Source organism: Mastigoproctus giganteus, chromosome 8, assembly GCF_048544385.1.
Source record: "Mastigoproctus giganteus isolate SK-2022 chromosome 8, ASM4854438v1, whole genome shotgun sequence".
In the NCBI taxonomy this organism is placed as follows: domain Eukaryota; kingdom Metazoa; phylum Arthropoda; class Arachnida; order Uropygi; family Thelyphonidae; genus Mastigoproctus; species Mastigoproctus giganteus.
Window position 1 is genome coordinate 107,943,061 of NC_143582.1, and position 13,658 is coordinate 107,956,718.

Here is a 13,658-nt window from a genome sequence, read left to right on the forward strand (position 1 = left end):
ACACTTTAGGTACTTGCACCCATATGGTCTAACCGCTTCGTGTCATGCGCTTAGTGAGAAAAAATTATAGGCGACAGGTCGCAGTATGTCGAGTGCGCTTATATTGAAGTCCACTGGGTACTTTCAGATGGCTACATCGTTAGGATTTTATTTTTTTAGAATAATTTTGATCTGGTGCATCTAATTTCAGGAAAGCAATAGTTCATCGCTATTGCTTATAATAATGAATGATTTAATTCAATCTCAAGCATTCTGAAATCTAATTTTCTCTACTTTTTATTGGTTTTCCATTTCACTATTTTATTGGGTAAGGTGTTTCCGGTATGGCCAACAGACTATATAGTGAGTAAATACTTGGTCTGTCTGATTAGAACCGGTCAACTCAGCCTAGTTTAATAGTTGGCCGTGGGTTGTGAAAGATAAGGGTCTAAAGCCCCCCTCATCGCGTCAAGGAGAAAATGGTAACTTAAAACATTAATTCTTTATCCAATCACAATACAAGTTTTATGACCGTGAATTAAATTTTGAAAACGAAGAAATACCTGTTAGTGAGATACGAGTTTGATAGACTTCTCATTGTCATCCTCACTGAAATGCAGTAGACTCCTTTCCATTCTTGGGTTTTTCTTTTCTTCAAGTAGAATGTCTTCCTAGATTTTCTGTATTATTTTTACAATCTTTTCGCGGTTATTCTAGCGTCTCAAGGATAAGCTTACCCCTAATCGCTTCTGAATTTCCCTCAGATTTCTCAGTAGTTTGTTTTAGTTTCTATAAAAACCTGAAGTTTAAGTAATACTTCCAACTCTAGTCAAATTATCCATTAACTGTTTTTAAGTTGACTATTAACTTTATTTTTCTGCAGTTTGTGTTTATAATTTAATATCCAATTTAGCAGCGGTACATCAGATAATGTAGTAAGACAATAGACGCATAATGATCTTTATTGTAAGGTGCACAAGTACACGCAGGTACTGACTTTACAAAACCCTTCATGGCAACATACCAAGGGTTATAGCATTAATATAAAATAAATCCAGGGTGCCCTAATAATTCTATTGCAGACAAACCTAGCTAATCTGAACACTCATTTAAGACTTTTTATAGTTCATTAAATGTATCCGTAGTCATATCGCTACGAGATTGAACTCAAGGTCACAGCAGATGCAATCTGTTTTAGAAGTAGAGGTGATGGAAGAATTGGGCACTGATTTTTAGATTAATTTCAAACAAAAGTAATCATAAATGTATATGCACAAGATAGTACGACCATCATAGGTCCAGAATTAGTTTATAATGTCTCTGAAAATTTACACACCAATAAGAAAAAGTGCTATATAATACTTTACTTCTCAGAGAAATATAGCATTGCATATATCCGCAGAACTTCTCCAGCCTTCTCGTGTGTTATACCTATAAGGTAGGGATAGTTTTCCCGAGTAAAAAAAATATTCCAAGGTGTTAAACTGTCAACTGTTAGAAATAAGTGTACGAGACCCCTGAAATCAGTATCAAGAGTGACTATACGCTACATCTAAATGAGATCCCAAGAGGGCACTGAACACGGCTGAGCATGCACCCTTGCCACACGTCTTGAGCGGAGAATATCTAGTAGTAGCACAAGCGGAGCGGTATTCCCCACAAGAAATTAGTTTATTATCAGTTCAATTAACACTATTTTATTTATATCCACTTTAATTAAGATGCTATTAAAAACAAAAAACAGGAACTAGAGTTTTGTAAATTAAAATAGAAGTTTTTTTTAAGTGCAATAAAGTTATAGATATTACACTGCATCCGCAATGAATTTCGGATTGTGCTCCCAATATCTAGTAAAATAATTACTCACTGGGCGTTCTTTATGCGCTTGTAGGATAAGTGTGTTCGTGTCTAACTGCAGTAGGGGTTTTCATTAGGTGTGGGACAGTACTCTGTCGAGGCCAGATGTTTAGAGGTGTGGGCTGTGTATATATGCAGTGTGGTGTACCGTTGTTCTTCTGGCCATTTAGCCGCTGGGACCCACCGTTTCCACACAGTCCCAGGTACCCAGTAGATTTCACTTGCAGGGTAATATGAATAAAAATAGTCTTAACTATGACGCTTTCAGCTCCCTCCCCTTTAGTAATACTAGAGAATAGACTTCCGCCATAAGAACGATTACGTATTAATGAAATACGCAAAAGAATTTTCTTCTAAGCAAAAATCCCAGATAAAAACTTTCTCCTTTTGCTGGCAAAAACGAGACAATATTGTTTACAGGAAACAAATCTCACTTGAACGCTCAATTGGCAAGGGGTTTCCTTGCCCAAGTGATGGCCAATTAACGTACACTCACTGCGGAACGTATCATATAGCGTACCTGCGATTCTGATAGTATTGCCGTATTTTTCACTTGAGATAGTATTGGATTAAGATAGAATTAAAGTGGAAAAATAAAGAAGAATTCATTAAATAGAATACAAGCACATCACCACAATTTTAATCACTTAACCACTTGTACTTCTGTACCCTCTCGAACGAACACGGTTTTTTTTTTTACAGTTCATTAGATGTATCCTAGTAGTGATATCGCCACGAGATTAAGGTCACCAGCAGATGCAATCTATTTTAGAGGCGATGGGAAAATTGAGAATTAATATTAAGATTAAACAAAAGCAATCCTAAATTTGTGTACAATCAATTTTGATCTCATATCGAGCTTTGTCTTTAATATGAACCCAATTCACCTTCTTCCCTAATCCTTCCGTTTCTAGACTTATGGTGCTGACCTTCAGTTCATTCTCGTGGCGGTAGGACGATGACCTTAGCAAGTTCCCCAGTACTTATCCTTAGTATCTTCTTATTTGACATTTAATTCTTAGCAAGAAACTCGCGGCTACATTCCTGTACGCGGAAAAGCAGCAAGGTCACAGTGGGAACAAGAAAGCCATAAAGAAAAATCTTTTTGGATTTAAGTGCCGATGACTTCAGCGTTGCAGCAGGGGAGTCTGACACTAGTTTTCCTCTTTGTGTTGAAGCTTCCTGAATGGCGGCCTGAACTTTGTGTCAGTAGGTCAGCAGCGATGACACCGAATCCGCTATTTGGCAACAACCGCAATCTTTTCCTGCCAAATCCGTGAGATGTTTCGTATGCCGTCTTCCTTCTCGAGTTTGATTTCTGCGAATCATTGCAACATCCATTTTCTCGGAAACCTGCAATTAAGACTTCCCGCGAAAGTTACTTCAGCTAACAGATGCCAGAAATTCCCACTCTGAAACACCATTAATTCTACTCTTTGCTTTTAACTATAGCGGCAAAAGCTCGATCTAACTTTTTCTTCCCGCAACTCACCACAGCCACGAATACTAATTAATAAATACATGGTATTTATTAATAGTATCTTTGCGCTTACTTTATTTTATAAAGCACTTCGTTTTTGAAAGAAAGCTAGCCACTAGTAAATGCCACAGAGCGGCATCGTAAATATTGTGGAAAAGGAAACGCGATGCGATTCCAAACAGTACCATTTCGATGTAATTAAAATAGGCTTTAAGGATGATTACCCCATAAGACGTTACGAACAAGGCCGAGAGATCAAACACGAGGGTGCAGAAATTCACGCGCTTTGCGTGACGCAATTCAACCTTCCATTACTGAATACCGCAAAGTCTACCTTGAATTCCTCTGCCCTTCGTCGTGGAGTATAAATAGAAAATTGACAAAATCTAGAAGAGGGATGACCCAAGGCCAGCTGTAAGATGCCAAAAGATTGGCTAATAGTTTAACCCCTAAAATGACAGTAGTGGCCAGAAGTGGTGTTATTGGTTGCATAGTCACACCGATCTCATGATTTGAACAGGAGTGGCTGCAAGAGGCGAGACCCGTGCGTGCCTTCGACACAGGGTTAAAATCAACCAAGCATTGTGCTAAAGTACTTTAGTCAAGGCATGTACACACACACAGCAGCACTGCAAAGAAAAACATTGCATCTTTCAACATTTTCTCTTGCAAAAGAACTGCCAGCTTCGGTTCAACATTTTAATCCGGGGCCGCTAACCACTTATTACGCGCCAATGAGTAGAACACGCAGAGATTCGTAGAGTGGTACTACACAGTACCGATTCGAGCGTTACCGATCGTGCTTTTTCGTCGAACTTGACACTTCTCACAGTTAATCGTTTTATTTCCAAAAATGCTAACATTAGTAACGAACTTTCAATAAATACGCCGAAATTGGTTTTAACTATTTAAAGTGGCAGATTAAGGTACGGGCTAGCAGGGCACTTGCCCGGGGCCGCCAAGTTTCAGAAATCATGAAAAAATATCCATAGTAAAGGGGGCGCCGAAAAATCTTTCTACCCGGAACGCGAAAATACCTTGGTCCGGCACCGACTACCTTGTCTTGATAAGTTCAGACTTTCTATCGTTTTTAATCTGACCAGAAAAAATTTAAGCCCACAATGTGGCGAGGGCGGGGGAGTGGAAAGATTTAAGTTTTATTTTTCCCGTTAACTTCGGTATTGCAAACCTCAAGCTACCTGACTGCACGAGTGATCAAACAATTTCCCAGGGGCTTGAGGGTTCCCTCATGTATATAAAGGAGAAGATTTCTGTATGTCATGAGCAAGTGGAGTACACAACATTAGAAAACAAACGCATACAGTATGGTTAGTTATTGTAACTATGAAATTTACATAAAGAAATTTGAAAATGAGTTTAGAGCACAATGCTGCTCTAATTTCAATTAGATTCCAATCTCAGATTCTTCCCCCCAATTTATTTTTTAACCTCTAAATAGGTACTTTATAAAATCCAATTAACTTAATATCTTTGTTTCCAAAAAATTAATCCTTTTAACCAAATGTAAAATTCCTTTATCTCCTACACTACCTCATCTTATTCGTTCTCATAGTTCATGTTACTTCATTTTCATAAATTTGATGCCCGTGCTTTAACAAATTTTCATTATAATCTTTTGACATTACATAAATTTGGCCAGTTCTGTTCGTAGTAAGAGGAACTAGAGCCATGTAATCTGAAGCCATGTCCTTTCCTCTAACTCAGCTATTTTGTGACCTGCTGAACTATGCCTTTCGTTCAGCGGTTCATAACGAAATTCCTTTCCCAATACGTAATATTTCGTTACCGGCTAGCACCCACACATCACTCCTGCAGCACACATCCCACCCTCTATGCGTGATAACCTTCATATCTTACTTCAAATTTCTCATCTCCGCTTACAATTTTAATTTAATCTAATTCTGTTTCCTACTTTTCCCTACCTTAAGTGGCGGCGTTATGAAGTATGTTGCACCAACAAATGTCCGGCTGTTGACAATCCTTAAGCACTTTTTAAAGTTGTCCATTATTTCTAGCTTCGTTAGCATATAAATATACGTTTCTTTGAATCTAAATCCGCAACAACTTTAGTTAACTCCCGTGTTTAAATATATTATTCTACTGCATATAGAAATTCTCTATAAGAAACTTCCTATTCCATGCGGGGAGTGCACTAACTACGTGTTTAGTGTTGCTCCTTGCAAGCAACTTAATGCAGAATGTGGAGTCACGTTTTACAAAAAGAAAAAGCAAGCTTAAGCTCAATCGAGACAGGTGAGCGAAAAAATGTAGTACATATTAATCTCCATAATTTAGCTATACCTGAAACAGCAGAATAATGAAAGTCCATATCCAAGCCTGAATTGGGCAAACTTACCGTGTTCTTCAATTGCACTGAATGGGGAGCTAGAAAAAGCAGTTTACGACGTACTAATCTACAAGTAAATGAAGAATCGTTGCTGTCATTACACTGAATTGGAGTTTACAGCACTAGTTCTCTCAATCAAGACCTTGAATGAAGTTCAAGCCATACTCTGTACTTTTGGACGCAATTGTCTTTAACAAATAAAGGCATATTCCTCAAAACCGTGGTGTTCGTTTATTTCCTCTTTTCATGATGGAAAAAGAATTCACGCAAATCTCTTCGCTTGATGAGGCGAGGTCAAAAGCACCAGAGACGACAAGTTGATAACGGAGTATATTGCGTATTGTGGCAGAGAAAGAGAACGAATTTCGCCATGAACGAAAGACATACAGGTAGTTCAGCGGGTCACAAAGTGAAGTGGGCGCTTGTAGAATCTAGTCAGATCAGTCTTTCGCCGATGTATCACTTCAGTGTACTGATTTCCAAGTTGAATATGCACACCATCACAAGAAAATTCATTTGACTGGAACCGTCTGGCAAATCAGTAATCGATTTTCTCGAAGTGTACTCATACGCCCGCAACTTAAAGAAGGCTAACTCATGCCACCTGTTTGCTTATATTCATATTAAAGCTGCGTCTGCGCATAGCAAACATAGAATATTGGCAGGTGAAATTTCCAATCTGCTGTTTGTTATGCGCAGAAAACGAAAGTTTCCAGTATAGACTTAATGTACGAAAATCTCATCAAAACATGCAATGGGATGCCAGTATGAATGCGTATCTCACATTCTTATGAAGAAGTGAACCATAGAGCATAACTGAATGTAACAAATATGTGTTGCCTCAACCCTCTCCTCAAAATTCATAGAACCATAAAAATAAAGCTACTACTTAGACAGTCAATCTGTGAGACGATTCCATTTATTTCATCTGCGATTAAATGGATTCGTCAGAATAAAGTCCCTTACGTTATTTTGTTCATTCAGATCAGAGGTCGGCAACCTACGCAACTAGAGCCAAAGTCTGCATCCGTAACTTCCCTCTGCGGCTTTGGGAGATCATTTCATGTAATGATCCACTGCTAATAAAGTCGCCAAAATTACAAATTAGGGTGTCCGTTCCTACTTTAATATCAAACGAAGTCCCTATTAAGTTTCAAAAACTCCGCTCGTCCTGTATGCAGCCATATTATCAAATTAATATGGAATTTACACAGGCGTCCCGATTTCAAAACCTCAACATTGGTACCAACCTTCCTGGCTGCGTAAATCCAGCAGAACATCCCTGAAAAGTCCTACCCGGTTATAAGACTATTCGTTAAATTGGAAGGCAGTCTTCATCACAACTGTACTTTGAAATAATTATTATTTTCAAATTATGTTTCAGAGTTCTGACAAATCTTTATAAAAACACACTGCATTTTTGAATCATAATTGTGCTCCCCCCCCCATTTTTCCTCATCTGTGGGTGTAGAAAAATGGGGAGGGTACGAGCTCCTCATTTGTGTTTCCTTATGCATTATTGTGCTGTCCACATACAAATTGCATTTGGAGAGAAAGAAGTTTTGCTCTCATCATCTGACCAATTACACAACATAAGCTCAGCAGGTGACACGGGAAACTATTAAAATTAATTTAAAATATACTTAGTACTAACTTTATTAGGACCACACTGAAAAGTTAGTTTGCTACTTTGCAACTCAATAACTCCTTCTTATAAAAAGAAATAAGCATTTAAGAGTCATTAAATATGAAAAGGAAGGTATGAAAATTGAAAATAAAATAGGTTACGTATGTTTTTTCGCCGGACTGTTGATGCTCTACTTTTGAACACGTTGAATCTCTAGATTTGACAACCGGGCACTAGCCTTTTTTGGAAATCAAAAAATAATGAGAATAATACGGAATTTTCTCTCATTCTCAACCGCAAAGTGAAACCTGTTGAGGAATCTGCTTATGGTACTGTTCAACGAGTAAATAACAACTATAGAAATTTTGTGAAGAGGGAATCGATTATTCTGATATTAAGAATCTGACTACACGGCACTTAATACTCGTTGACCCTACGTATGACCTTGTTTCTGCGACAGAGACTGGGCTCATCAAATAATTCCAGATAATGGATTCTTGGCCATTCGGCCAAAAATGACATCCACCAAACAAGTAGATAGGAATGCTAGTAGTGGAGTAATGATAATTTCAAGGATATATTTGTATGTATACATCTATATATCATCTGAAAAAAGGATAAATTTTATAAATTGGAACATTGAGTTTAGTTATTGAGATGAAAAGAAACAGAGTTTTATTTTTAAATAGTCTTTTTTTTTATATGTATTTTATTACCCAAGTCCGTTCCATTGACACCTTAGCTAGCATCGAAGGGAGCCGAGGAAGAGGTTTTTATAAGTACTCCGTTATTAATCTTTACTCCTCTGAAACAGTTTTTGCGAAATATTCACCACTGCTGTTCTGGTTGGGCCTTTTATTTACTGTGCATTCCCGTTCTTCGTTTCTGAATCGATTCTTATTTCTAACAGCGATATTAAAAATAACAAATGCTGTGTAATTGTGATTTTATCTCAAAATCCTTGTATCAATTATTTTGCGCAATATACAGCAGTTTTCTTATGGCTTCTACATTCTTACAGCGGAACCTTATCTGTTGCCAAACGTCTCGATCGGGAAGAAATTTCTGCGTACACGTTACTCGTAAAGGCTGATGATCCAAGTGGCTTGGTAAGTGTACTTTTATTCCTTCAATATTCGCAACAGCCATATTTGTGAATGCTTGGTATAGTCGTTCGTCAGTTATTTTAACAACTATACTAAGTATATTTGTATATGGTGTGGCTGGTACTGATAGGATGTGAAACTGTTCACAGTATCAACAAGTTAGTTGATGAATGCAGTGTGTGTTACCTTTAAGATTCGTTCGCGTTTTTTTTTTTTTTAATTAATTGGGGTTTTCCCCCTTTTTTTCTGTGATCATTGGAAGTGAAAAGTAAATATAGTTATCGCCTTATCGTTAATTAATAAATTTGTAACTTTATAAAATACTTAATAAAAATCTATAGTTTTACATTCTCTAAATTAAACCTCACATTACTCTTTTTTTGTCTCTTTCTCTTTGTAGTGTATGTTTGTATGTGTTTCTTGTCTGATAAAATTATATTTAATCTTTAAAAATTAAATTTAATTAAAATATTAAATTATTTAATAAAATAATATTTTAATTACTTTATATATTAAATTCCTTTTTACATACAAATTATATGAAAAAATAATAATAATTTCCGGATTTCTTTTTTGTCGGATTTTAATCAGTGACTGCACAAATATTTTTATAAGGCCAGAATATAATATAAAATTTCACGAAAATCTGTCCACTGGGAGTCGAGTTGTTAGATGCGGACGGAGGACACTGTGAAGACAATAGGCGCTTATACATATACACCAATGAGCCAAAACATTATGACCAGCGAGTCGTCATGCAAATCGAAACAACTGCAGGTGAGCTACGGCGCGTGCGCGGGTCGGGACACGGTATAAAAAACACCTGATGCTGAGCTCCGTTAATCAGCATTACTCTTGTTCTTTGGGAAAGGCAGCGGATTTAAGCAAGTTTGACAAAGGTCAAATTATAATGATCAGACAACTAGGTCAGAGCATATCCGAAACGGCACGGCTGGTGGAATGCTCATGGTCAGCCGTGGTTAGTACCTACCGAAAGTGGTCCTAGGAGGGGAAACCCACGAACCCCAGGCGAGCTGTTGGACGACCACGGCTCATCGATGCTCGAGGTGAGCGAAGGCTGTCCCGGATGGTACGTGGCAACAGAAGGGTGACTGTGGTGCAACTCGCTGGTAAATTGGAATGCGGATGACGGGGGTAATGTGTCACAACACGCAGTACATCGAAACCTGCTGAAAATGGGGCTGATTAGCCGCAGGCTGCTCTGAGTGCCCATACTGACCACGGTTCACAAGCGACAGCACCTACAATGGACACGCAAGCATCCAAACTGGACCTTGAGTGATTGGACGGTGGTGGTATGGTCTGATGAATCACGTTTCCTGTTACACCATGTGGATGGCCGGGTACACGTGAGTCATTTACCTGCGGAAGTGATGGCACCTGGATGCACCGTAGGACGAAAACAAGTCGGTCGCGGCGGTGTTATGCTTTGGGTGATGTTCTGCTGGGATACCCTGGGTCCAGTCATCCATGTGCCGGCGGGCACTCTGATGTCTACCACCTAAGTTTTAATCTTTATATTCCTTTTGGCCAAACCCAATCGTAATGTGTTTTTTTGGTCTTAACCACTGAAATCTCAAAAACTAGGTGGCAGGACCTGCCAGAGTAAATATCTAATACTGGTGTACTTGATATTCCCCCCAGGGGCATAGTGTGGAAAACGGTGGTCCCCACTAGGGGCCCAACGGCTAAAAGGTCAGATGAACAACGGTACACAACACAACACAACACAACATTCTACAATATCCATACACTTTTAAATCTTTGGCATCTACAGTGTACTGTATCACACGACAATGTATGCTACGTGGATATGGGGGAACCCCTGGTGCCGTTAGACCCTAAACACACTATACCTAAACATTATTGCTGACACACGACACACGACACTGGACCGTTTTCATGGCAACAGTCTTCCCCTCTGGCGGTGCCGTCTTTCAGCAGGATAATGCACCATGCCACACCGCCTGGATTGTTCGAGACTGGTTCACGGAACATGAGGAAGACATCCAGGTATTGCCCTGGCCTGCAAATTCCCTAGACATCAATCCCATCCAGCATCTGCGGTTTGTGTTGGAACTGCAACTCCGATCTGCGGCGTCTCAACCACGGATCTTACAGGAGTTAAAAGGATCTTCCGGTTACGTGTTGGTACCAGATACCACAGGACACATTTAGAAATCTTTTAGCGTCCATGCCTCGCCGGGTACAACTGTTTTGGCTGCATGTGGAGGACCAACATCATATTAGGTAGGTGGTCATAATGTTTTGGCTAATCGGTGTAATTCTGTATCCTGTCCCGCATTATATGTTGTTGTTATTTGGTTTTTAGGAGCATTAGCAACTAAAGCCATATTGCTCCGGGATATGCGGCGGTCATTCCCTGACCTTTCCGCATCCTCCGTATTTGGTGGTGACGGGCTCGAACCCCGGTCTAATCAAGAAGCGTGTGCTACGCACTTTCCCACCTGGCTACGAAGGCGCCTCCCGCATTATAGCGGAAAGAAACGGTATACAATACAAAGTAAAAGACATTTTTTTTTTTTTTGCAAATTTTCTTTCCTGGATAGGTATATGCTTCAATAAAGCGACAAAAAAAAAAAAAAAAAAAAAAACCACTGAGAATCACTGCATTAGTGGTGATGATAACTAACGCAATGATACAATTTCCACAAGTATGGTGTCCTAAATAGATTTCAGCATGGTTTCACGAAGCGCAATTCTTGCCTGACAAATTTTATAAATATGATGAAGTTATAAAGCAGTTAAATGTAAAAACAACTCTGATATTATATATCAAGATTTTACGAAGGTTTTTGGTACAGTTTTCTCAACGATTGATGTAAAAATCCTCAAGAACTGCTACCAGATTATGAACTTATAATACTCACCTGCTCCTGGACATGACTGACTGTTTTTTTTTTTTTTTATATTTTGTATATTACTGTTTATTTTGTATATTTTTGTATGTTTAATCCTGTAAATATCTCGGGTCGAGCACGCATGTACTCTTCTCTATTGTACATGTGTTCCTCGCACCTTAGTCTGTAAATATTCACACCCTTTTGGCACAGAGCCGTCCCAGGGTGACTCAAGGTTTCTTGGGAAATAAACTGATTTAATAATAATAATAAATTGGAGTTTAGTCAAAATGGCTGAATGATTATAACTGACTGAAGACAGTGGGTGGCATAAATGGGCTTTCCTCGGGGATAAGTTCTTGGAACTCTGTTTCTCTTCTTTTTTAGGGGTTGCAGAAGTGGATTGGCATTGTTTGTTGTCCCAACTAACCAATATAATATGTCATACATGCCACACAAAAACCTGTCACACGTCTTTACTTTTATTGGCTGCTTGGGGCAATAATCACTCTCGCGTTCGTTTCCTTTCCGCTCGTCTGTAATGAGCCTAAATGATACTGAAGAAACTTTCAAAGTATTAGAACCTCACTTAAAGATTGGGAGGGTGGTTAAGAATAGAAATCAGGATATTCTGCTTCAAAAGGATTTGTGCCCATTGCAAGTATGATTGTAAAAGTAGTAGCCAGAGTTTAATGCTACTAAATGGTATTGAACCTCGAGAGTAGAAACCCAGGAGAACTTTATAGACTGGGAGGAGGTAAGAGGATGTTCAGGATTAGAAACAATTGAAGATTACGATACAGAAAGATGCGAAGGAGCTGCCAGAAAATGGGTTGGGCGCTTCATCATAACTGGGTTGTCGGTCATTATACCACCGGGTACGTACCCATCCACCGATGAAGGGTTAAATAGCCCTGAAACAGATGATGGAGTTCTCCACCCAGACGTCCATTTAGGACTCTGTTTTGTTCCAAGTCCTATGTACCACTTCCATAAGTTATGTAGACCACGGGTTATGAAACACTGGTCTATGGCATTCCTTAGTGCTCTGTACTGGCCGACTTCTGGAACAATTGGGTTCCGCAGGGCAGCTTCAAAGAACATAAATTTCATTTTGTTATTTTTTTGGTCTAGTGTTAAGTATGTATTATTGACAAGGCATTTATTTCGCAACTCAAAATAGACTTTGAGGATAATACGACTCAAATTTGGGACGATGTGAATCATAGGAAACAATAAATTTTAGCGAAATATTATTGTGGACGGTATGCAATTATCTCTCCTACAGATACCTTTTGGTTATACCTACTTTAAGGAGGTGCAGCCGAAAGGCATTTACGAACAAAAGCTTTTAGTTACACTTGAAATGTGCAAAATTTCAACCTTTAATAAAGCGAATATGCCAATTATTTGTTTCTCTTCTTTCCAGTTCACCACCGCCACTGTGAGCATAACAGTCACTGATATAAACGACCAGAACCCAGTGTTTGTTCAGGACCATTACACTTTCTACGTTGACGAAGGGATAGTGAATGCGCCTGTCGGAGTTGTACAGGTAGGTGTACTCTGCGATCCAGTTATATAAATACCGTAGCAATTTTCTTGCCACACTGTGTGCTCAATGTTATGGGCTGTGTGATCTAAATGGGTAATCTCCTGCAACCCATTATTTTTTTTTCATTTGCTTATTGTTCTCGTAATGTATAATATATTATACTCATGTTTATTTATTTTTTTTTAATTTTTGGATGTGTACATCGTAAAATTTAAAAAAAAGTGAGCACTGCCTTCTCTGTAGCATTCTTCAACACTTTCCATCACAGCTTAGCGTAGTTTCATGGATGGTAAATAGTAAATTTTCGTTATCTGAACAAAAGAATATGGAAAAACCACAAAAACATATTTTGTACAAACTGTCGATTTTGCAAATATTGGCATTACAGGTAGGTGCAATGAAGCTGAGTGCAGAAAGCGGAGGTGTTAGTATAATTGAAATAACATAGAAACTAACTCGGTAAATACATGAAAATGATTCAGGTGATGATATGTGACCCATAGAGCAGAATAAAGTGAGGATTTCTAGTCCAGTGCGGTGAATAGCATCACTGATGTCTCTCTCACCGTGTAGAAAAGGCAGGAGGAACATTTAGCCTTTTTTCATGCTGTATAGTCGGTCTTGTGCGAGTTTTCCAAGTTTCTTCCGGAAGCTCATTCCTCTAACCAATAAAACAACAACCGATCGTAGAATCCACAAAGTTTATAAACTCGGTATATTGATATAGTGGCATACGGAGTTTATAAACTTTGTGGGCACTGCCTTCTCTGTAGCATTTCAACTGATTTCATAGAAGTTCTCTTT

General features: G+C 38.7%; 1 protein-coding gene across 1 annotated transcript in view; it reads left to right on the forward strand.

The window, feature by feature from the left end:
* Window positions 1-13,658, forward strand: part of Cad99C (cadherin 99C) — a 318,171-nt gene that overhangs the window by 242,070 nt on the left and 62,443 nt on the right. Inside the window, exons 18-19 of the mRNA XM_090378857.1 lie at window positions 8,333-8,420; window positions 12,729-12,854. Coding sequence (XP_090234983.1) covers window positions 8,333-8,420; window positions 12,729-12,854 — 214 coding nt within the window. The remainder of the gene's footprint in view (window positions 1-8,332; window positions 8,421-12,728; window positions 12,855-13,658) is intronic.